This window comes from Astyanax mexicanus, chromosome 9 (genome assembly GCF_023375975.1).
Source record: "Astyanax mexicanus isolate ESR-SI-001 chromosome 9, AstMex3_surface, whole genome shotgun sequence".
Taxonomy (NCBI): domain Eukaryota; kingdom Metazoa; phylum Chordata; class Actinopteri; order Characiformes; family Acestrorhamphidae; genus Astyanax; species Astyanax mexicanus.
In genome coordinates this window covers 5,626,755-5,650,508 of record NC_064416.1, presented here as the reverse complement: position 1 = coordinate 5,650,508, position 23,754 = coordinate 5,626,755, and the positions used below count along the sequence as shown (strand labels likewise).

At 38.9% G+C, this 23,754-nt stretch overlaps 2 protein-coding genes across 2 annotated transcripts in view; both read left to right on the top strand.

Moving 5' to 3' along the window:
* The window catches only part of LOC103027870 (P2Y purinoceptor 3), a 352,184-nt gene that overhangs the window by 240,972 nt on the left and 87,458 nt on the right, over positions 1–23,754 (top strand). The window lies entirely within an intron of this gene.
* Positions 1–23,754, top strand: part of relt (RELT TNF receptor) — a 71,831-nt gene that overhangs the window by 25,200 nt on the left and 22,877 nt on the right. The window contains exons 2-6 of the mRNA XM_022665977.2: positions 8,622–8,696; positions 11,051–11,143; positions 11,645–11,829; positions 13,950–14,002; positions 16,428–16,682. Of these exons, the coding sequence (XP_022521698.2) occupies positions 8,652–8,696; positions 11,051–11,143; positions 11,645–11,829; positions 13,950–14,002; positions 16,428–16,682 (631 nt within the window). The 5' untranslated portion in view covers positions 8,622–8,651. The remainder of the gene's footprint in view (positions 1–8,621; positions 8,697–11,050; positions 11,144–11,644; positions 11,830–13,949; positions 14,003–16,427; positions 16,683–23,754) is intronic.

The window sequence follows — 23,754 nt, the reverse complement described above, 5'->3', positions numbered from 1 at the left end:
TCCTGTGTTGTGACATATCAGTGTGTTACATAAGCTAGGGGTGGGCAATATTATATCGTACACAATATATCGTGACACAGAAATATCATGATATTAAAAATCCATATCGTGATAATAGGGCTGTTCTGTCTTAAAAGTAGTCTATTATTTACTGTGAAGCTTTAGGTGTATTTATTGTATAATTGTTTTAGTTTGCAGTTTATATGCGTGCACTAAATATTCTGCACTATTTTTTGTTGCATTATATTATTTTATGCTATATTATTTATTTTGCCACATTATGATTATACTGTTATACTTTTATACTATATTCCTGAAATGAATTAATTATTTTAGTTTTCCTATATCGCCAAGTATATCGTTATCGCAAAAATACCCTGAAATATCGTGATATTATTTTAGGGCTATATCGCCCACCCCTAACATAAGCATTAATTAGGGTTTGTACGGTCATGAAAAACCTGGAAAAGTCATGTAATTTGAAAATAGCAAGTTTTAGAAAAATAAAAATACCCAGAAAGTTTTGGAAAAGTCATGGAAATTTGCTCTACAAATCTGTTTTGAGCTACAAATACACTCAAAACTCAGAGTTAATTCAGTAATTTAGCTCTACACAATTTAGCTCTCAGGATCTGACACACTTTTTATTATTTAAAATCGTGTAAATATTTTATCTGGTTCGTTTTAGACCTGCTTTAATCAATTTTAATTATAGTTTCAGTTGATTTTTGTTTTTATTGCCCATGTCTGCACTGATGTTTTAAAAATCGTATGGTCATGAAAAAGTCATGGAAAAATCATGGAAATGTATTGGTTAAAATGTGTATGAACCCTGATTAATAGAGTGTGTTTTAGAATGAAATCCCAGGTGGTTGCTGTGTTTTCTTGGGTGGTTGCCAGCATGCACGCAGTGGTCTGATGTTGAGGTAAAGGTTGAACTCCAGTAGCGCCACGCTCTCGGCGCTCGGTCCAGGGACACTCCCCCGTCCGATCTGTAACTCGACAGTCACTGAAAGGATAATTCTAGGTGATTGTTTTATGTTTGTTGTTGTTTTATTTATTTTACGCCGTTTTTCAAGTGCTCCCAAAGCCACAGGGCCGGACGGCGAGCGGCAGCGGGACGGAGAAACGGCGAGAAACTGTAATTACAGTTTTTTGGAGCTTTATAGCTTTTTAATGAAGGGGCTAAATATACCCGCGCTGGTCCGGCAGCAGCAGCATGACTGAACTGAATGAGTGCTGATCTGAAATCTGCAAGTCAGGCCAGGCAGCGGGCCGGCTGGGGGGAGGAAGGGTGGCGAGGGGGGGGCGCGTTCCAAATGCCCTGAAATTACAGCATGCCCTCAGCAGCCCCTGTCATTTATAGTGGAGGAGAGATTCCTGACTTTCACCAAAACCAGCAACTCGTATGTTTCCTTGCTGTTCACGTATTCGTTCACTAGTACCTCTGAATAAACCCCGCCTGGCTCCAACACGCTCTTCCTGCTGAGCAGCTTCAGCAGCTCCACCACCAAACCTGAACTGGAGTTACTGGGTTATCTGTCTGACTGAGGGGAGTTAATGAAGTGTGCACGGTCTGTGAATGAATCCACACTCTAGTTTCCCTCCCTCAACTTTACAGAACCTACATATTGTACATATGTAGATAATTCATAGTGGTTACTCAGTTCTTTCTGATGTAGTGAAGTCAGACTCCGCCTCTTTTTGAACTGCTGCTGATGCAGCATTACCGAGTAGCATCACAGCGCTAACGCTCTGACGAAAGCGCAGTGACTCTGTTCTGATACATCAGCTCACAGACGCAGCCTTGTGCTGATCAACATCACCCTAGGAGTGTTGAGGGAAAAGAGTGCCATCTACTGTACCCACCCAGAGAGAAAGCAAGACCAATTGTGCTCTCTCAGGGCTCTGGCAGCTGATGACAAGCTGCATGAACAGGATCTGAACCATCTTATGATCATAGTAGATTAGTTGAAAGTGAATAGTATATGATGGTGAGTTAGGGTGTGCGATACGGCCCTTAAATAATATTACAATATTTCATGGTATCTTTGTGATAACTTTATTCTTGCCGATATGACAAAACACTGCAACAAAATGAATATTACATTTTATTATTGCATACAATTTTATATAGCACATTCTTAACTGAGATATTAAAAATACTGGAATTTTATTCGATTTTTAGCAAAAGTCAATGATCCAGAATGTCATGATACTTACAGTGAGTCCAAGAAGTATTTGATCCCTTGCTGATTTTCTTCGTTGGCCCACTAATAAAGACATGATCATTCTATACTTTTAATGGTAGATGTATTCTTACATGGAGAGACAGAATATTAAAAAGAAAATCCAGAAAATAAATCTAAGGAATATATATTAATTGATTTGTATTTCATGGAGTGAAATAAGTATTTGATCCCTTAGTATTCATTAGCAGTTCTGGCTTTTACAGACCAGTTAGACACTCCCAATCAACTTGTTACCTGACCTGAAGCCACCTGTTCTCACTAATCACTTGTGTGAAAAACACCTGTCCACAGAATCAGACAGATCACACAGATTTCAAGTCTCCAACATGGGTAAAACCAAAGAGCTGTCACAGGACCTCAGAGTCAGAATTGTTGACCTTCACAAAGATGGAATGGGCTACAAAAAGATTAGTAAGGTGTTGGATGTGAAAGTAACAACTATTGGTGCAATTATCAGAACGTTTAAAGAGTATAACATGACAATCAACAGACCTCGGCCCGGTGCTCCAAAGAAGATTTCGCCTCGTGGGGTGGCAATGATGCTGAGAACGGTCAGAAATCGTCCTGCAACCACTCGGCAGGAGTTAGCAAATGACCTGAAGGCAGCTGGGACCACAGTTTGCAAGGAAACAATTGGCAACACTTTGCGCAACAATGGATTCACATCCTGCAGTGCCCGAAAGGTACCCCTGCTGAAGAGAGCACATGTGGAGGCGCGCCTCAAGTATGCCAATGATCATTTGAAAGATGAACCAAGTTATTGGGAGAAGGTTCTGTGGTCAGACGAGACCAAAATTGAACTTTTTGTCCTCAACTCCACCCCCCATGTGTGGAGGAAGAAAAATGCTGCCTATGACCCCAAGAACACTGTGCCCACCGTCAAGCATGGAGGTGGAAGCATAATGTTTTGGGGGTGTTTCTCTGCCAAGGGTACAGGGCTACTTCACCGCATCACTGGGAAGATGGATGGAGCCATGTACCGCACAATCCTGAGGGACAACCTCCTCCCCTCTGCCAGGGATCTGAAAATGGGCCGTGGTTGGGTCTTCCAACATGATAACGACCCTAAACATACAGCAAAGGATTGGCTCAAGAAAAATCACATTAAGGTCATGGAGTGGCCCAGCCAGTCACCAGACCTCAATCCGATCGAAAATCTATGGAGGGAGCTGAAGGTCAGAGTTGCCAAGCGACAGCCCACCAACCTTCATGATTTAGAGAGGATCTGCAAAGAAGAGTGGGCCAAAATTCCCCCTGGTGTGTGTGCTAAACTTGTGGTTAACTACAACAAACGTCTCACCGCTGTGCTTGCAAACAAAGGCTTTGCCACTAAGTATTGAGTGTGTTTGGCAAGAGGGATCAAATACTTATTTTCCTCATTGAAATACAAATTAATTAAAATATATTCTTTAAAATTATATTCTGGATTTTTGTCTTGATATTCTGTCTCTCCATGTTAGAATATATCTACCATTAAAAGTGCAGAAGGATAGTGTCTTTATTAGTGGGCAAACAAAGAAAATCAGCAAGGGATCAAATACTTCTTGGACTCACTGTATACTTATAATAATGCACTCCAAATATCTTCATATATTCAGGATTAAAGTAAAATAAATGATACTGCACAGATATAATCTGTCTCTAGTAGATATATAATGGGAAATGAGAACAGTGTGATTTTTTATTTATTTAAAACAGTGAAAAAATAGAACCCTGATGTGATAATTTTGATAATTTGAGGGTATAACATCGTTCACTATATTCTAAAATGTTGGCGATATTATTGTGCATGAAACGATATAGCACACCAGTAATAGTGAGTAATACAGATCAGTTACTTAATTATTCATAGTGTATACTGGATAATTTGTGATGTACAGTAAACCACAAAAAATGTACTTTGTCCCTAATCTAATCGTAACTAGGGGGAAATATTTATTTTATTTTTTAATGTAGTGCACTATTGACCCTGTAGTGTATTACATATGAGCTACATATGAGCTCTGTAGTGTATTACATTGAGCTCCATTGGCTACCAGTTGATGCTCGCATCAAATTCAAAACTCTTACAATCGCCTACAAGGTGATGTCAGAACAGGCTCCTTCCTACCTGCACTCGCTCCTGAAGGCTTACGCTACCTCCCGGCCGCTGCGCTCCTCCAGTGAACGTCGCCTCGCTTTACCAAACATTCACACAAAGCAATCCAGACTGTTCTCATACAGAGTTCCCCAATGGTGGAACAAACTTCCTTCTACTACCAGATCAGGAGAATCTCTCACTATCTTTAAGAAACTCCTGAAGACAGAGCTCTTCAAAGAGCACTTACTCTCCTAACACCTCTAACACACTAACTACTTCTAACCCCATCTCCTTCTTCCCCTCCTTCACTCCTCTATCCTATTATTCCCCTTTGACCTCCTTTTATCCCTATCCAAAGATGTTTTACCTTTAACTTATTTTACATTGTACTTGACTATTGTAAGTCGCTTTGGACAAAAGCGTCTGCCAAATGTAATGTAAATGTAATGTAATGTAAACATATGTATGAGTAGGAATCAGGTGTGTTGGAGGTGGTGTTGGGTGGTAAACTGGGTGTGGTATACACTGTAAATTTGAGGAAACCGGTTGCCTTAAAAATAGAAAAAAGTTACGTTAATGGGTAATAAAAACTTAAGTTAGCATAACTTAAAACATTAAATTATTACAACTAATGGAAAGTTAATTGAACTTAATTTATTTTTGTTATATTGTAAGACCAGATAAGTTGAGTTTACTATTTTTTTTTTAATTATGGGGAATGAAAACTTGAGTTAGCATAAATTAAAACATCAAGTTATTACAACTAAAGGGGAAGTTGATCTATTTGTAAGGTAGTCCTGGGGGAATCACTAAAATCACACTGATGATGAGTGTTAGTCAGAAACTGTTGGACACACCCAGTATGCAAATAGATTGTGACAGAAGCCAATGGAAAAAAGCTGTTAATGGCAACAGACTAAACTCATTTATTATAAGTTGGTTCAACTCAAAGATCTCAGTTTGAATAGTACAGTATATGTGCCCACAAATGTTCAACTAACTCAAAATAGCTGAGTATTGTTTAGAAATCTCCAATTTTATGTAAAACAGACTTAAATCATTTGAGTTCAAACAACGTATGGGTTTACAGTGTAGTGAGGTAAAGTTTAGGATTGGAGTTATGAGATTTTGAGTTTTTGACTTAACTAAACACTTACACTCCCATTAAAACACTGCTACTGCTCACACACACGCACACACGCTACTGTCCTCCCACACACACACACACACACACACACACTTACAGAAGAATCCCCACCGCAGCACCTTCAGCTGACCATGGCTCAGAAGTGAAGCAGGGGATTATGCTGGAGTGGGAGGAGCCTGAGCTGGGTGTGGGCGGGGCTGTGGTTTTGAATGGCAATATAAGTGATGACAGCTTGTCTTGTGCAGGTACAGTGTGCCAGTCTGACACTGTACACACTCTCACACACACACACACACACACACACACACACACTCTCTCACACACACACACACGACCACAGCAGCTTCAGTGTGTTACCAGGGCAGAGGGCAGGAGCAGAGCCAGGCTGGGGTAAGTGTGCAGCTCCTGGGGGCAGTTTATGGATTATGGAGGGAGTTTTTTTGTAAGGGAATAAGATGGATGAGAAGTGAATGAGGCCTTTTACCTGCATCTCACCTGTTTCTCACTCATGTCTCACATGCGTCTCACCTGAGTCTCACGTGTGTCTCACCTGCGTCACGTTTCTTCTCCAGTTCTTCGTCCTCAGGCCAGTTACAGACAGCAGAAACCACTTGGTGTCCAGTTGCCACCTTACACTGGTCCTGCTGTTCTGAGATGTGGATCAGTGCAGTCTGATGACCCTGATACAGTGTAGACTACACAGTTTAGTTTAGTTTCAGGTTTTGTTTAGTTTTAGTTTAATAGCAAAACTTTTAAAATATTCAAATATTAGCGATGCAGCAAAATGTATATTTTTAGCAAACTTTTTTTAGGTTGTCTTTCTTTTTGCCACTTTTGAACCATTGCATAATTTTCATCAGCTAAGCTCAATAGGACTTAAAATCATAATTTAACCTTTTTTTTTGGTGTAAATAGTTTGGTATTTTTGAAAATGCTTTTTACTAGGATTATCCATTGTTGATGTCTCATAGATGCTCATCTATCATTTCACTAGATGTTCATTAAATGCAACTGAATTTCTTAGTTGAATGTAAAGGATTCTTTATTGAATGTAACTCTACACCAAACCCAAACCCTGTACCTTAACCTTAAGCTTTAAAAGTTAGGTGTAGTTAATTTTTTTTTTACATGCAGTTAACAATTCAGTTGCATTTAATAGATACTCTATTTGATGTTTTTTGTATGTTAGTCAAACATCTTTAATTCACTTTGATCCACTATAGATGCCTTAAAGTGAAACCTGTATTGTTGCTTATTCTGGTCCTGTTTGGACATATTGAATATTGAATATTGAATATTGAATATTGAATATTCTGCAACCAAACAAAAGCCAAAAGTGGCAAAAAAGCACTTTTGATTGCAGAATATTCAGTGCAACCGTATTATATAATTTTTGTTGCATATTTTACACTCTGTTCCAGATTTCTGTACATGCATAAAAAGTATTTATCTGTATCTGTCTCTTTCTCTGTCTCTGTGTCTCTCACTTTCAGTATCTCTCTCTCTCTCTCTCTCTCTCTCTCTCTGTATGTATATGTCTCTCTGTTTCTGTCTTTCTCTCTCTGTGTCTGTCTCGCTCTGTCTGTCTCACTCTCTGTCTCTCTTACTCTCTGTCCTTAACTTTCTTATTCTCTCTTTCTCTTTGTATGTATCTCTCTCTCTCTCTCTGGATCTCTCTCTCTGGATGTATATCACTCTCTGTCTCTCTTTCTCTCTGTATCTCTCTCTCTGTATGTATATCACTCTCTGTCTCTCTCTCTGTCTCTCTCTGAATCTCTCTCTCTCTGTATGTATATCACTCTCTCTCTCTCTCTGTCTCTCTCTCTCTGTATGTATATCACTCTCTGTCTCTCTCTCTGTCTCTCTCTGAATCTCTCTCTCTCTGTATGTATATCACTCTCTGTCTCTCTCTCTGTATGTATATCACTCTCTGTCTCTCTCTCTGTATGTATATCACTCTGTCTCTCTCTGTCTCTCTCGCTCTGTATGTATCTCTCTCTCTCTCTCTCTCTCTCTCTCTGTGTGTCTCTCTCTCTCTGTGTCTCTGTATCTCTCTGTATGTCTCCCTCTCTCCCTGCATCTCTATCTCTCTCTGTCTTTCTTTCTTTTCTGTTTCTCTTTGTGTCTTTCTCCCAGTATCTCTCTCTTTTTTCTGTATCTCTCTCTAGTTCAGCAAAATTACTTATTTCTATTATTACACTTTACTGAAAATGAAACTGAACAGTGAACTGAATGTGGGATGGGGGGATGGGGGTTGGGGTAGAATGGTGGGATGGTGGACTGGGTGAAGATAAAGAGAATTTATGACTATTGACTTTATATACTGCACTGTATTCTGTGTTTATATAGAGTGTGTAAAGATGGACAGATGGAGGATGGGAGAGGGAGAGAGTAGTGATGTACTGTTCTACTATCTGTCAGTTTAGTACTGATTATACTCTATACCACTGATACTACTGAATCCCACCTTAAATCTTCACTTCTCTTTTCTGCTGTTCACATCTTCTCCTTTCTTTTCTTTCCTTCACTTCTGTTTTTTTCTCTTTTCTCTTGCCTGATGTTCTCCTTTTCGTAGTTTTCTTTTACTTTTCAATTTTCTGCTGTTCTAGTTCTCTTCTGTTCTACTTTCTTCTTTAGTTTTTCTTCTTTAGCTTTTCCTTTTTTATTCTCTGACCCTTTCAATTCATTTATTTTCACTTCTCATCTAATTTACATCTCTTTTCTTAATTTTAAGTTGAAAAAGTCTCTTATTTATTATATTCTCTTTTTCTTGCTTCTCCCCTTCTCTCTTCCGTATTTCTCCTCCTCCTCCTGTACTCGTGTTCTGTTTTTAGTAACTGGTGGTTGCTGTGTTGTGCAGTGTGTGTGTGTGTGTGTGTGTGTGTGTGTTAGCCGGGTCTAAGAATAGCAGGTCAGCTGTAGAGCTGTGTTTGGGGGGGTTATGTAATGTTTTCTGCTCGTGACTTATTTACAACTCCATTCATCACACAGCTTTACTGTAAATACTGTTTACCTGCAGCACTGATACCACTGCTGCTGCTGCTGACCTCACTGTGTGTGTGTGTGTGTGTGTGTGTGTGTGTGTGTGTGTGTGTGTGTGTGTTATATTTTCTCACGTTTTCCTCTCTTCCTCCTCCTGCAGATCATATGTTTATAGAAGAATTTATAGAAGATGATGAGGAACCACCTCTGCTGCTCCGCCCCCGTCCTCCTGATGGTGAGTCATCATGATGCTCATTGCTATCTTACACCTCATATATATATATATATATATATATATATATATATATGTACGCTGATGAGCGTGGTGGTCCGAAAATGAGATGTGGTAAAGTATTATGGAGTATTGCTACCTTGGCAACAGAAAACACAGGTGCTCCACTGACTGAATAAAACCTAGACAGATGTCAACAGTCAGATGTTTATTGCTGTCTTGGCAACACAGGTGCACCGCACAAGCTTAATGCATGTACACCCTAAATTTTTACACACACAACAATCAACAGAATAAATAATAAAATAACATAAAGATTCCCATAAATGAGCAGGTCAGTTTCCCCTACTGAGAAGCAAAGAAGCACTCCACCATTAAAATAGCAATACGCCAAAGTCAGAGCACTCCTGCCTCTTAAAGGGAATGGCAAGTGACACCCTGATTGGTTTATTTCATGCTACGCCCAAAACACACCCATGATGAATTATGAATTGTGAATTAGCACATGCCTTTTGTGTATTTCGAGATTCGCAAAGTGTACTTTTCCCATTGTTACGATAGCAAAGACGCACTGAAATCCCCTAAATGAAGCTGCATAGTGCAGTGTTGATTTTCTCACCTGTAGATCACTAAAATAGTGCCCCATTTGTTTTTTGAGCTTAATTACTCACTCAAAATTGAGGACTGTCGATGTCAGTCTGTTGATGTTTCTGATCTTGAGTTATGAATACCAGTGTGTAGTTACCTGTTACAGTGCGAGGCATCAGTCTGTAAAAGTTAAAGCTGATGTCCGTAAGTTTTGGGATTGAGGGTCCTCTCTGGTGAGAATGGGTAACTGCACTGAGCATGCGGAAGAATCTTTTTAAACAGAGCGGATGAATCCGATTCCAGGTTATGTTCAGTCAGAGAGAGAAAGAGAGAGAGAGAGCTCAGTCAGAATCTTCACTCCTTCGTTTCTTTGGTTTTACTATGAGTGAATGAACTACTGAGCTCTGAGTTTCCTCTTCTGAAGTCTCCATTGCTCCACCAGCCGCTTGCGTTCAGTAAAACTCAGCCAGATCCTCTTTTAGAGGCTGTACGTGTGACTTAAGTACGTAAGAACGTGTGACGTGACCAGGAGAAGAACTCCCGTGAAAAGCAACCCGACACCCTAGTTTTTAGATTTAATATACTGTTTTAGGATTAGCAGGGATGGTGGTTCCAGCACACTGGAACCGTTAAACCCAATATTTTATCCCTCATTTTATCTCCACTTAGAAATGCTTCTGCTTTCAGTTTAGAAACTAAATAATACAGACTAACACTTTTAAACCATCAGTCATTGTTCTGTAAAAATCTTTTTATTAATTTGCTGTTGCTAAAAGTCAGCAAGCCTTCTTTTTCTCTCTCTCTCTCTCTCTCTCTCTCTCTCTCTCTCTCTCTTATTGACTGTGATGACTCTCTCTTTTTCTCTCTGGTTGTACAGAGCAGTCTCTGTCTCTGAGCTAACTGTCTTCATTCACACACACACTCCGGTCTGAAGGCTGGGTACTGCAGTGGCTCTGATTCACTGCACTGTGGGCGTCGCTTAGGCTGGGTGCAGCAGCATTAGCATTAGCAGCTAACCGCTAGCGCTAGCTGTGCTTAGTGTCCAATGCCGTCTGACAGCACTACACTAAGGTTCATCCCACGTAGTTTGTTTTAACATGGTAAACACGCAGACTACAGTCACATATACTCCACTCTGAATGCTTGGTGCTTAGTGGAGTAAGCAGCTAATGCTAATGCTGCTCCAGCAGTGCTAACTAGGGTTAGCAGCAGGCTACAGGCGATAATACTCACCTCTGACTGACGAAAGAGCCAACGCTTAGTGCAGTTAGCGACTGATGCTAATGCTGCTCCAGCAGTGCTAGCCGTGGTTAGCAGCAGGCTACAGGCCGATAATACTCAATTCTGAGCGGCAATAGAGATAGAACTTAGCGCGGTTAGCGGCTAATGCTAATACTGCTGGAGAGGTAAACTGAGGATTTTTGGGAAAATTTAAGGATTTTAAGTGCACCTTGCAGTCCAAAAAATACGGTAGTTTTATTTATTTTTTTATTACTACTGCTCGTGTCAGAAAATGACAAAAATGTGTGTATATGCGTGAACGTCTGTGTGCGGGTGTATACATATACATATGAATGTTGGATGTGGGTGTAATAGTGTGTGTGTGTGTGTGTGTGTGTGTGTACTTATGAACTCACCATACGGGATACAGATATTGTATGAGGGTGGTGTTGGCACATCTGGGTTTAACAGACAGAAGGAATGTGTGTGTTTTGTGTGTGCATTAATGATTGCTGTGTGTGTGTGTGTGTGTATATGTGTGTGTGTAGCTGCTGGGTCCATTGGGGGCGTTGGCTGGACCATGCCAGTGGGGAGAGGAGTGTGTGTGTCTGCATTGTCCTGCTGGAAAGGAGCCAACTACGGTAAGAGGACCTAAACACACACATTGTGGATTGCAGCCAATGAAAACCCAAAAATCAGTGTTTTAGAAAATTTAAATATTATATAAGACCAATTGGTACTTTTGGCAGTGTGGGCAGTGTGCCAAGTCCTGCTGGAAAATGAAATCTGCATCTCCATAAAAGTTGTCAGTAGCAGAGGGAAGCATGAAGTGCAGTAAGATTTTGTGGGAAACAAAACTGCACTGACTTTAGACTTGATAATAAAACACAGTGGATCAACACCAGCAGATGACATGTCTCTTTATCCAAACCATCACTGATCATCAGTAAATTTTACATTTCATTCGTAAATCAAGGGAGCAGAGTCTGGAGGAAGAGTGGAGAGACACACAGTCCAAACTGCTCGAGGTCTAGTGTGAAGTTTCCACCAATCAGTGATGGTTTGGAGATTAGTTTAAAGGTGTTATTAATATTATAATCTCTGTATGTTGGTTGGTGTGGTTGGGTGTGGTGTGGTTGTAGGCCTGCAGTGAGGTGGAGGGTCCTGACGTGGTGGTGAAATGCCGCCGCTGCCCCCTCGGCACTTTCTCGGACGCCGACGGCCCGGATCAGTGCCGCCCAATCACGGCCTGCAGGAGCCTGAACCGATGGACTGTGACTCCGCCTACCTCACACTCTGACGCCAAGTGTGGATCCTGCCTGCCTGGGTAAAGTTTTTAAAATGTCCTGTGTTTTTATATATATGTATATATATATAAATAAATATATATATATATATATATATTTATATTTATATTTATATATAGTGTGCAGTGGTGTTCTTGGTTTAGACTTCCAGCTCCAACCCAGATAGTGAGCTTTGGGGCAGGAGAAACACAAAGCACATGGAGCAGATAGAACACTCAGACAGGATGTAGTAAAGTCCTTTGGTTTTCAGTCACTAAACTGCAGTGTAAAACCAAAACTAATCACACTAAATGTCCAGAATACAATATAACAGAGTCATCAGCCTCGATTTGGTGTGTTTAAACTTCCAGAGTGTTGAATAAACTTGATTATTGTGGTTTCTCCACTGTAGGACTATAGTTTATAGTTACCTATAAACATGGACTAAAGTGCATTAGCACCAGTGATGTCTAATCTGACCCTTTTTTTCAGTAACGAGTAATCTAACGCGTTATTATTTCCAATCCAGTAATCAGATTAAAGTTACTTATCCAAGTCACTGTGCGTTACTCTCTCTCTCTCTCTCCACCTCACACACACACACACACACACAATCACACGCTTCTTGCTTCTTGCTTCTGTTCATGAGGTACAACCATTGGTTTACTCACTGCACTCCCCTGTCTCTCTCTCTCTCGCGCTCGGCGTGTCTTTAGTTTCCGCCTGTTCTCATTTGTGCAGCGGTCTGCACAGATCTGATTGGCCGAGGAGAGTGTTTGAAGATTTTACACCACACGTGATTTGTCTGAGAGTTTACTGTGCCGCAGAGCGCGTATACCGTAAAGACAAGAAACGTTCCGGTGCTTTGAAAGAACTCTGTCAAAATTAAATCCTTTTCAGTAGTTTATCAGTTTGGTCCAGACCCGGACCGCAGTCTGCATATATGTGATCCCTGGTCTAGACCATATACACGGTTCTGTTTTATAAAACCACTCCTTGCTGCCCTGCAGAGAACAACAAGTTCAGTGTTCAGTTTTACAGTGTTAAATATTTCAGGTCAAGAATGGCTTTCTTTATTTTATATATTTTTTTATAAAAAAAAATAAAAAGTATTTATGTTAAGTGAAATCAAGGAAGACCATATTTAATTTTTTATAAAAAAAAACTATTTATGTTAAATTAATTCAAGAGAAATTAAGAGAAAAACTTATTTTTCAGGAAATAGTTCAGTTTTAAATGTCTAGAGATACATTGTTGCTGATAAAAATGCAAAAAAGGGAGTTTTGGCAAAACTGGTTATAATGTTTATGTTAAGGCGGCAGGAGGTGGTGTCTGCAGCTGCTGAAAGTAACTAATAAAGTAACTTTTAAAGTAACTTGTAAAGAAACTTAGTTACTTTTAAAATCAAGTAATCCATAAAGTAACTCAGTTACTTTTTAAAGGAGTAATCAGTAATCGGATTACTTTTTCAAAGTAACTATACCATCACTGATTAGCATTAAAACAGTAGCCGCCACCTTAAAACGTGAAACTCCATAATTTAGTGCATGTTTGCAGAAAACCATGAATCCCCGTAAGCAAATATTAGATAATGTTAGTATTAGATAATAGTGGTGGGTAGTGATTATTGGTGGTTGGTGTGGTGCAGTGGCTAACACCACCACCTGCTTGTGAGCTACCACATCATTTGGGAGACTGGGGTTCAATTCCGTTCTGGGTGACTGTACTGCACTGCATAAAAAAGAGTCCTTGGGCAAGACTCCTAACACTACATTGATCCACTTCTGTAATAGGAATAAACTTCTAAATTGCTCTGGATAAGAGCGTCAGCTAAATGCTATAAATATTAATGTAAAATAATACTAAACACATCATTTATGCATGCAGTTAGCATTTGTTAGCATCATGCTAATCAGACAAATGTAGGATTCCATTAATTAAGAGCAACATTAGACCCATAGCTTCAGCTCCAGCTCTAAGTAGAAAAACATAATGTAATTTTTATCTATTGGTAGTCTGTTTTATTACATAATGCATTGTACATTTGATTGTCAGCAGATACAATAACTAACCCATCCCAGTTCATTCATTTGCTGCTGACCGGTTCTGCAGTGTGTATTGTTGTAGATGTGGACTTGATTTTTATGTTCTTGTTGTTCAGATTTCACCCTGCAGCTCAGCAGAAGGACTCTGCCCTGCGCTCCTGTGAGAAAAGTGAGTATTAAACTGATTATATTGCCCATTTTACATTAGATTTAATTACACATCCAGAGTGGAGAAACACACTTAAACACACACAGCAGAGAAAACGTAAATCAACTCTGTGGGGTTGCTGTGGATACAGAAAAACTTTATTATTGCGTCCAGGGAGTGAATTACAGGGGTTTACAGGGTATCAAAATATTTTCTACATCTTTCTGACAAATACTGAAGTGATTCAGACTATGAAGGAACACATAATGAATCATGTAGTAACTTAAAAGTGTTAAACAACCAAAAAAAAAATACTAAATAATTTCATGTTATTGTTCATAGTTTATAGACTATAAGGCGCACCATCGATCATTGTCTATTTTCTGGTCTATTTTCATACATAAGACACACCGCAGATTATAAGGTGCATTTCAGGTAACAATAATAAGGAACAATGGTGTGGCCATGTTTTCCTTTCTGATGGGTAATCATGAAGTCCGTCATCAAATCCAAATGGCGAGAAGAATGGGACCAAGAGCTTAGCAATAAACTGCTGAAATTCAGCCGTTGTTAAGACGGACAATCTACAAGCACAACTCAAATCAGATCAAATCAGACAATCTACACAAGACAAAACTAACACATAGACACTTAATAATAACAAGTGATTAAATACTATCTTGTCAATCCTGCAACAACCCGCTAACAATTAAAAACACATCCTCATCGACTGACCTGCCTATAATCTTAAAAGACAATCTTACTACCAAGATAACTACAGTTAGCTGCAGTGCTTAGCGCTAGTGACAGCGCTATACTGAGGAACCCTGAGTGCTCTGGTAAACCAGGGCGCTATCAGCTAGACTACAGTCTGATATACTCACCTCTAAATGGTGAAAGAGCTAGTGCTGTGCTACGGTTAGCGGCTAATGCTAATTCTGCTGCACCCAGCCTTAGTGCTGGAGAAACTTCTCTGAAAACTCATCCTTATTGCGCTGTACTTCAGCAGAGTGGCTTCACTGCTCCTTAATACCTGACTGGTAGAATTTATACACAAGAAGCACCGGATTAGAAGTTGCACTGATGATTTTTGGGAAAATTAAAGGATTTTAAGTGTGTCTAATAGTGCCAAAAATACGGTAAGCAATATAAATCCAGTACCTTTCTTTTCTGTGATGAGTCGTACCAGCACACTGATAGTGTCTTCATTAGGATCCTCTACAATTTAGAGGCAAGGGGTACCTGCACACACACACACATTTAAAAGTGTTAATACCTTATTGTGGACAGTATTTATTTGTATATTTATATTTATATATATATTTTCTCTAATTAACTAGTAATATAATACAGGAAATTGACAAATCCTGCACCTAACAGCTGGGGTTATGCATAGGGCTCAGCCAGGATCTACTACTCACTCAACTAACAACAATAGCAAAACCACCACAATCTGATACTGGCTCGACAAGAATCCAGAAGCACAGCCTAACACTATGTTCATGGTCCATTGCCTCAACTGCCAAGTAACAGACCTACCAAAAAATAACCTATGAACACACAGAATCCCTCCTTAATCTAAGCTCACTTCCTTTAACTATGGCAACAACACACTTACCTAAGCACAATCACACACAATAAATCACATTATAAGTTGCGTGAGCAGAACACAGCAACCACTACCATCTGATACTGGCTCGACAAGAATCCAGAAGCATAGTGAACTATGTTCATGGTCCGTGCCTCAACTGCCAAGTACTCAGACGTCTACAAAAACTCATGAGACAAATTATTACAAGAGCAGGACCACACCAATCCCCTTCATCCAAACTCTAACACAAACTAAACTAAATAGTAGGGATGTTCCAATCCAATATATATATATATATATATACAATTACCCCACCTCCACCTATCACTAGTGATGCCCCAACACCAGGAGGATAAAGACTAGCACATGCCTCCTCCGACACATGTGAAGTCAGACTCCGCCTCTTTTTGAACTGCTGCTGATGCAGAATTACCGAGTAGCATCACAGCGCTAACACTCGGAGGAAGAAAGCGCAGCGACTCGGTTCTGATACATCAGCTCACAGACGCAGCCTTGTGCTGATCCACATCACCCTAGGAGTGATGAGGGGGAAAAGAGCGCCATTTACTGTACTGTACCCACCCAGAGAGAGCAAGACCAATTGTGCCCTCTCAGGGCTCCAGCAGCTGATGGCAAGCTGCATGACCAGAATTCGAACCAGTCTTAGTTTTAACCCCAGTGTTCAGAGCGCCCTCTTGTGTCTTTAAATCTCCATATCCAAATCTAAACATATAAAGTTGTTGAAATTACTTTAACACTTTCCAGCTTCATGTAAATACTTATACTGTACATGTTACTTTTACCTGTATATTGTGATGTATTAATAATTTCTCTCTCTTTTTCTCTCTCCCCAAGCATCTCTGAAGCGGCTGAAGCGTAACGCGGGTAAGAGCGCCCCCCACGGGTCTGGAGTGGGTGTTGCGAACGCCACTAACGTGCACAGCCCGGAGGAGAAGAACACGGAGTACGCGGTGTTCGCTCTGGTGCCCATCTTCTGCGTGATGGGGCTGCTGGGTATCCTCATCTGTAACCTGCTGAAGAAGAAAGGCATCCACTGCACTGCAGAGAAAGAGGCCGGAGACGAGGAGGCAGCCATGCCTCAGAAAGAAGGTACATAATACACACACACACACACACACACACATTTGGGTTTAATATTCTAATGTTATATAGAGTTAATTACAGCTAGACACTCTCACTGAGTACTCACTGTTTATTTGGGTTTAATATTCTAATGTTATATAGAGTTAAAGTTAGTGGACAGTTCGAGTGTCTACCTGTAATTAACTCTATATAACATTAGAATACTAAACCCAAACAAACATAAAGTCAGTGGTCAGTGGGAGTGTCTAGCTGCAATTATGTTTATTTTGGTTTATTCTAATGTTACATATAGTTAATTACAGGTGGATACTCTCACTGAACACTGACTTTATTAATGTTTATTTGGGTTTAGTATTCTAATGTTATATAGAGTTAATTACAGGTAGATACTCTCACTGAACACTGACTTTGTTTATTTGGGTTTAGTATTATTTGATGTTATATAGAGTTAATTACAGGTAGACACTTACAATGATCACTGACTTTATCATAGTTTATTTGGGTTTTGTATTCTAATGTTATATAGAGTTAATTACAGGTAGAAACTCTCACTGATCACTGATTTGTTTATCTGGGTTTAGTATTCTAAAATTATATAGAGTTAATTACAGGTAGACACCCTCACCCTTAATGTTTATTGGTGTTTAGTATTCTAATATTATATAGGATTGATTATAGGTAGACACTCTCAAAATTTGTGTTTATTGAGGCATTAGTAAAGTAGATACACACTGAGACAGTGTACACACTTATTATTTTCGATGCTGGTGAACAGTATGAAGGCAGCTGCACACACACACGTGTGTTGTGTAAACAGAGTTGTGTGTACTGCGGTGTGTACACACAAACCGCAGTGTGAGTGTATGTGGATGCATGTTTTCTAGGAAGTGCGTGTGGGAATTGAAATAGGAAATGCATATATTTATGCATCCCTACTGGGACAGGAATAGGGTTTATATGGAAACATCTGTAAAATGTATGACTGATTCTTATGAGATAAGAACTCTTGGCATAAATATCTGAGATGGGAGTGGCTACTCCATTTATGCACCAATCTGATAACTAGTCACCAACTTACAACCATTTTTTAATTTTAAAAATCCATATTGTGGTAATATTGGTTTTCTTTCTTGATAGTAGTCTACTTTTTTGTCTTTGTTTTGCTATTTTTACAGTGGACTGATTAGTCTGATTTTGTTTAATTAGACGATTAGTCAACGATTATTTCACATTAAATCACCCGTCTCCATTTTAGCTCTTGTCAACAGCACCGTGTGTAATGTAGTCCTCTATAAAATGTATTATTAGTATAGGATTAATATACTATATAGGATACAATTTGGAGTCAAACTTTTTTTTATCAACTTTGTCATTTAAATGGACTAATAGTTGCAGTTCTACTTAGTAAGTTACTGTTGTTTATAGTTTTAATGTACAGTACCAGTCAAAAGTTTTTATAAACCTTTTCTTTATTTCCTTATTTCTTTTAATATACAGCTCTGAAAAAATTAACCACTTAAAAATGATGAGTTTCTTTGATTTTACCAAGTTGAAAACCTCTGGAATATAATCAAGAGGAAGATGGATGATCACAAACCATCAAACCAAACTGAACTGTTTGAATTTTTGCACCAGGAGTAAAGCAGCATAAAGTAATCCAAAAGCAGTGTGTAAAACTGGTGGAGGAGAACGTGATGCCAAGATGCATGATTAAAAACTGGGATTAGAATTCAGAGTTATTCCACCAAATATTGATTTCTGAACTCTTAAAACTTTATGAATATGAACTTGATTTCTTTGCATTTTTTGAGATCTGAAAGCTCTGCATCTTTTTTTTTGTTGTTATTTCAGCCATTTCTCATTTTATGCAAATAAACGCTCTAAATGACAATATATTTTTTATTAACTTAAACATCTACCTATAAATAGCAAAATCTGAGAATCTGATTCTGAAACTGAAGTGCTCTCTTATTTTTTTGAGCTGTATATAAATATGTTTATATAAAGAAATAAAGCATTGAATGAGGAGTTGTGCAAGAGTGAGTGTGCGCGAGAGTGAGTGCGCGTGAGAGTGAGTGAGTGCACGTGAGAGAGAGTGAGTGTGCGCACAAGAGAGAGTGAGTGTGCGCACGCGAGAGTGAGTGTGCGCGAGAGTGAGGATGATTAAGAGGTGATTGTACTGCTGGTTATTCCCCCACAGCTGCAGCTGAAGCTCATTCCTCTCTGCAGTTAGTCAGTGTGATGATGTCAGAACCGCTGGTGATAAACGGGCTGATTCTCTGTGTTGGCCGGGGTCCAGCGTGTGTGTGGTCCGGTGGTCCGGGATGCTCTTAAAGCCGTACTGTGATTTATGTGAGGGTGTGGGTTTGGAATCTCGTCCAGTTTTCATTCAGAGAGATTGTTCGTAGTTTAGTGGAGGAGCTGTGGGTCAGGGAGCTTTTAATACTAGCCTTTTGTTTCTGGTGTTGGAGAACTTAATTTGCGGGTTTGGTACGTTAGTTTGGTTGAGTGTGAAAGCTGTTTTGAAGTCGGGGAGTGATCCAAAGATCCAATCAGTGGTCAGGGGATCATAATAAGAAAGCTCTGGTGCGGTTCGTTCAGCTGCAGGTATGATAAAGGCTATCTGCTCCTGTTGCTGAGTGTACGGTAAAGTGATTGGTTCATTTTGTAATGTTGTACTTCCAATACGACGAAATGAACAAAATGAACAAAGCGATAGAGTGAAAAACACTGTGTACTTTACTATAATCAATACCTTGCTCACCTAAGATATAAAGGAAGGGCCATTATTGATAATATTTGTGTCTGTTTCTGTCTGACTACATCTACAGTACACAGCACCAGTAGTGCTGGGTGGTATGACCAAAAATGTATAGCACAGTATTTTTACTATAATATTTATTTATTATTATTATTTTTTTTATATGACTGGGCTTTAATATAGATTTGCGAGTTACTGTACTGTTAAGAGTACATATCATATAAAGCACTAAGACTTTAAATGAAGGCTTTGATTACTGTTGGGCTTAGTTTATCCCACAAAATATATACACAATATATGAAGAAATCAGACATTATCAGAAAAACAGCTGAAGAATCTCTTTAAAAAAAAAGAGACTCGCCAAAAACTTTAACACGGCTTCCTTTACTAAAATAAATATTTTAATAAATAGTTCAAACCATTAGAGGCATTGCAATATTAAAATCAGCCACAGTTTCCTTTTTATTCCAGTTAACAAATACATTCAGTTTAGAGTGCATTAACATTATATTGTATGAACCAGTATATCGCCCAGCACTAAGCACCAGTCATAAAAAAACACATACATTCAGCTTATATTTAACATTTTAGATTCTGGCTTTCAGTTAACAGCTGTGCTGAACTCATCAAGAGTTAATTACTTGAATTTCTTGTCTCTTAATGTGTTTGAGAGCATCAGTTGTAAAGTAGTGAAGAGGTAGAGTTACAGTAAGTAAGTAACTAAGTAAAGTAATACATAATTTAAGGAATAAAGGTCAGTAAATAAAAAAAAATAACATTTTAAGAACTTCAAGAAAGTATTCTCAAGTGCATTCACCGCAAAGACTAATCAAAAACATTATGATGAAACTGGCACTCATCAGGAGTGCCCCAGGAAAGGAAGAGCAAGAGTTTCCTCTGTTGTACAGGATAAACTCATCAGAGTTACCAGCTTTAGAAACCACAAGTTAAGTGAATATCTTGGTTTGTTTAACACTTAAGTTACTACATGATTTGGCATTGTCTAAAAGCCTCAAAAACACACACACACACACATATATATATATATATATATATATACATATAGATAGATAGATAGATAGATAGATAGACAGACAGACAGACAGACAGACAGACTATTATTCAACAATAGAACAACACTACCAGCCTGAATCTTCTCACAGGAACTCTGGATAAATATCCGTCTCCAGTTCTCGACTCGCTGCACAAACACAAAGCCAGAGATAACTCCCACAGTTCTCACACCTCCGCTATAGCTACAGGCTACTCTCATCTATACGAGACAGAGACTTCACAGAACACACACTCACACTCATTCACACACACACTCACACTAACATGCATCAGAGTTCAAATGTTAAAATAATAAGAGTTTGTTAAGATAACTGAATTAGGTTCTGTCTGGAGTTCAGTGAAGATTTAGTATTATTTGTAATAGTAATAGTGCAATAGGGCATGAGATCCCATATACAAATTTCTTCACCATATACAGTACCATATTTTTGCACTATAAAGTGCACTGGATTATAAGGCCCATTCTAAGGCTCACTATCAGCAAATGTCTATTTTCTGGTCTATTTTCATACATAAGGTGCACCGAATTATAAGGCGCATTGTGAAACACTAGTAAGGAACAGGGGTGTCAGTGTTTTTCCCTTCTAATTCATTTTTTTTTTTATCCAACGAGTGCTGGATGTTAATCTACACAGATTTCTCTCCTGAAAACTGTTTATTTGGGAGAGTTACATGCTTCAATTTATTTAAAGTAAGCTTAGATTTCCAGATTTCAACTAAGGCTGGGTGCAGCAGCATTACTGGATCCCGGTAAGCCAGGGCGATATTAGTTAGAGGTTTGTCCCAAGTAGCTTGTTTTAACACAGCAAACACACAGACTACAGTACAATATAGTCACCTCTGAAAGGCGAAAGAGCTAGCGCTAGGCATGGTTAGCGGCTAATGCTAATACTGCTCCAGCCTAAGTGCTTGAGAAATTTTATTGAAACTCCTGTATAACTCTTTACTTCAGCAGGGTGGCTTTACTGCTCCTTAATACCTGACTGGTAAAATTCTTGCACCAGATTATAAGGCGAACTGATGATTTTTTGGAAAATATAAGGATTTAAAGTGCGTCTTATAGTGCAAAAAATACGGTAATACTAAAGTCATCTAAACTATGAAGAAAAAAAACAAACCAGTGGCTTGTAATGTGAACGTAGTAGAAAGTGGCTCAAATCTAATTTGAACAGCTTGTATTTAGCGTGTCCACACAGCCCTGAAACTGAATCGGATTTAAATCACTTTAGTCTGGTAGTGTAAACTCAGCCTTAAACATATATGAACTACTGTATGTTTTAGTTTAGATTTTCCACAGGACGAATTTTCTTGATGCCAGTTTTTTTACACTCATGGACTTCATGTGGAGCCACCTGCGTTGGGTTTCCAACATTGTGGCCACTCCTTTTTGGGGAAGCAGTTAAAAAAAAAGTCAGATTTGGTCATTTTGTTTAGTATTTTTGTATGAAAGGTCATATGTAGACACAATGTTGGCTATATTTTGTAGATATTCCATATTTTTTATTATCTCCATTCTTAACTCTTTGGCATATTCAGACAGACGTTCCTCACATTGTTTAAAAGTGTGAAAGACGGAAAATTTAAAAATGATGAAAGAACCACAATGAAATCACACAAAGCTCCAAAAAGACTCCAAATTGGAAACGTTTTACATTGACTTCCTTTGAAAGTTTTGTTCTCAGGTCTGTTCGGACAGTGTGGTATCTGAGCCTCTTTCATCTACCTGTTAACACTGTTGCTTCATTTCATCAGTGAGAAACACGACACTCCGTCTATCTCTCCATTTACTGATCAATAATTCAGAGATCAGGCTGCTGGGCTGTGTGTACAGGATGCTGAGCTGTTCTGCCGTGTTGATTTTTGGCTGTGGCCCCTGTCGGCTCCTCTGCAGAGGCCTTATTAAAGCGATAGTTTAAATAGTTAAGAAGTTTTAGTACGTTTGCGTCTTTAGTTTTACACTGGGGCTACAATACGTTCAGTTATTTAGTTAAATCAATAGACATGATAACGATGGTTTTGAACAAGAAATACTGGCAAAATTCAAATTTTAAAATTTTAAGATTTTAAAAAGTACTGTAGCTACTAGGGATGCAATGGTTCTCGGTATTTTATCGAATCGTTCGGTTTGATACACCCGGATGCACTGCGGTATTTCAGTGCGCGCACTAACAGAGCGAACAAATGCTCTGGTACTGAATGGCCAGGGGGAGGGGCTGCTGAGCGCGTGCTGTTGGTGGGCGGTGGTTGGTGGTTGCAGTAAGTGCTCCTCCTTCTCCACAAGGAGACCTATTATTTAATAAAAATGTGTAAGAACAGCTAAACTCAGTGCTGCAAGTCAAACGCGGACAAGTGGAGAAGCTCAAATGCACCCAGAACTCTGTGATTTATAACATTCTAACTGGTGAATTATTATTATTATTTTTTTTCCATTTTCTCCCCAATTGTGCACAGCCAGTTACCCAACACACTCACTAGGACTCCCTCTATCACTAGTGATGCCCCAACACACCAGGAGGGTAAAGACTATGGGTGTCACGATTCCTTAAATCCTCGATTCGATTTATTTCCGATTTTAGGGTCATGATTCGATTCGATTCTCGAGGCCAGTCTTAGATTAGTTTATGGTCAGTCACTGGTTTGATTCATCAAATTTACAATATCTTATTTCAAAAGGTGGGCTTGATATAAGTGATGCAAAGTGATACAAGTGATCTGTAATACACCACATTAATGGTCAAATTTAAATAATTTAATTAAGATATATATGTTATGCCATCTAGTGGATTTTTTTGGTAGCAGCAGTGTGCACATAACAAAATAAATAATAAAAAAATACAGGAACAGTCATGTACAAAATAATAGAACAATTAGAGCCTTAACAAACTGAACTCTATCCTACTATAACAGTTAAACATGACAAATAAGACTTTAAGACTTTTTCAGTCCCTGAGAATGAGAAGTTTTTTTCTTTAATAAAGATATATTATTAACTTTATCTGAGAGAAAGATGCTCCTTAAGATACCAAAACTATGAACATATTTGAGGCTAGACAAAACAACTGTTATTTTTATATTTTCAAGTTTTTCTTTAAGAAGATGAGAATGTCCACATTCTCTGGAGAAAGGGAAGCTCTTTGAGCTGCAGTGTGCTGCGCCATTTGCGGGAGGAATCGTCGATCCTCTTTTTGACTTCGATGCTCGAGACCATGACATAATTTCAATCGATTTCGATGAAATATCGAA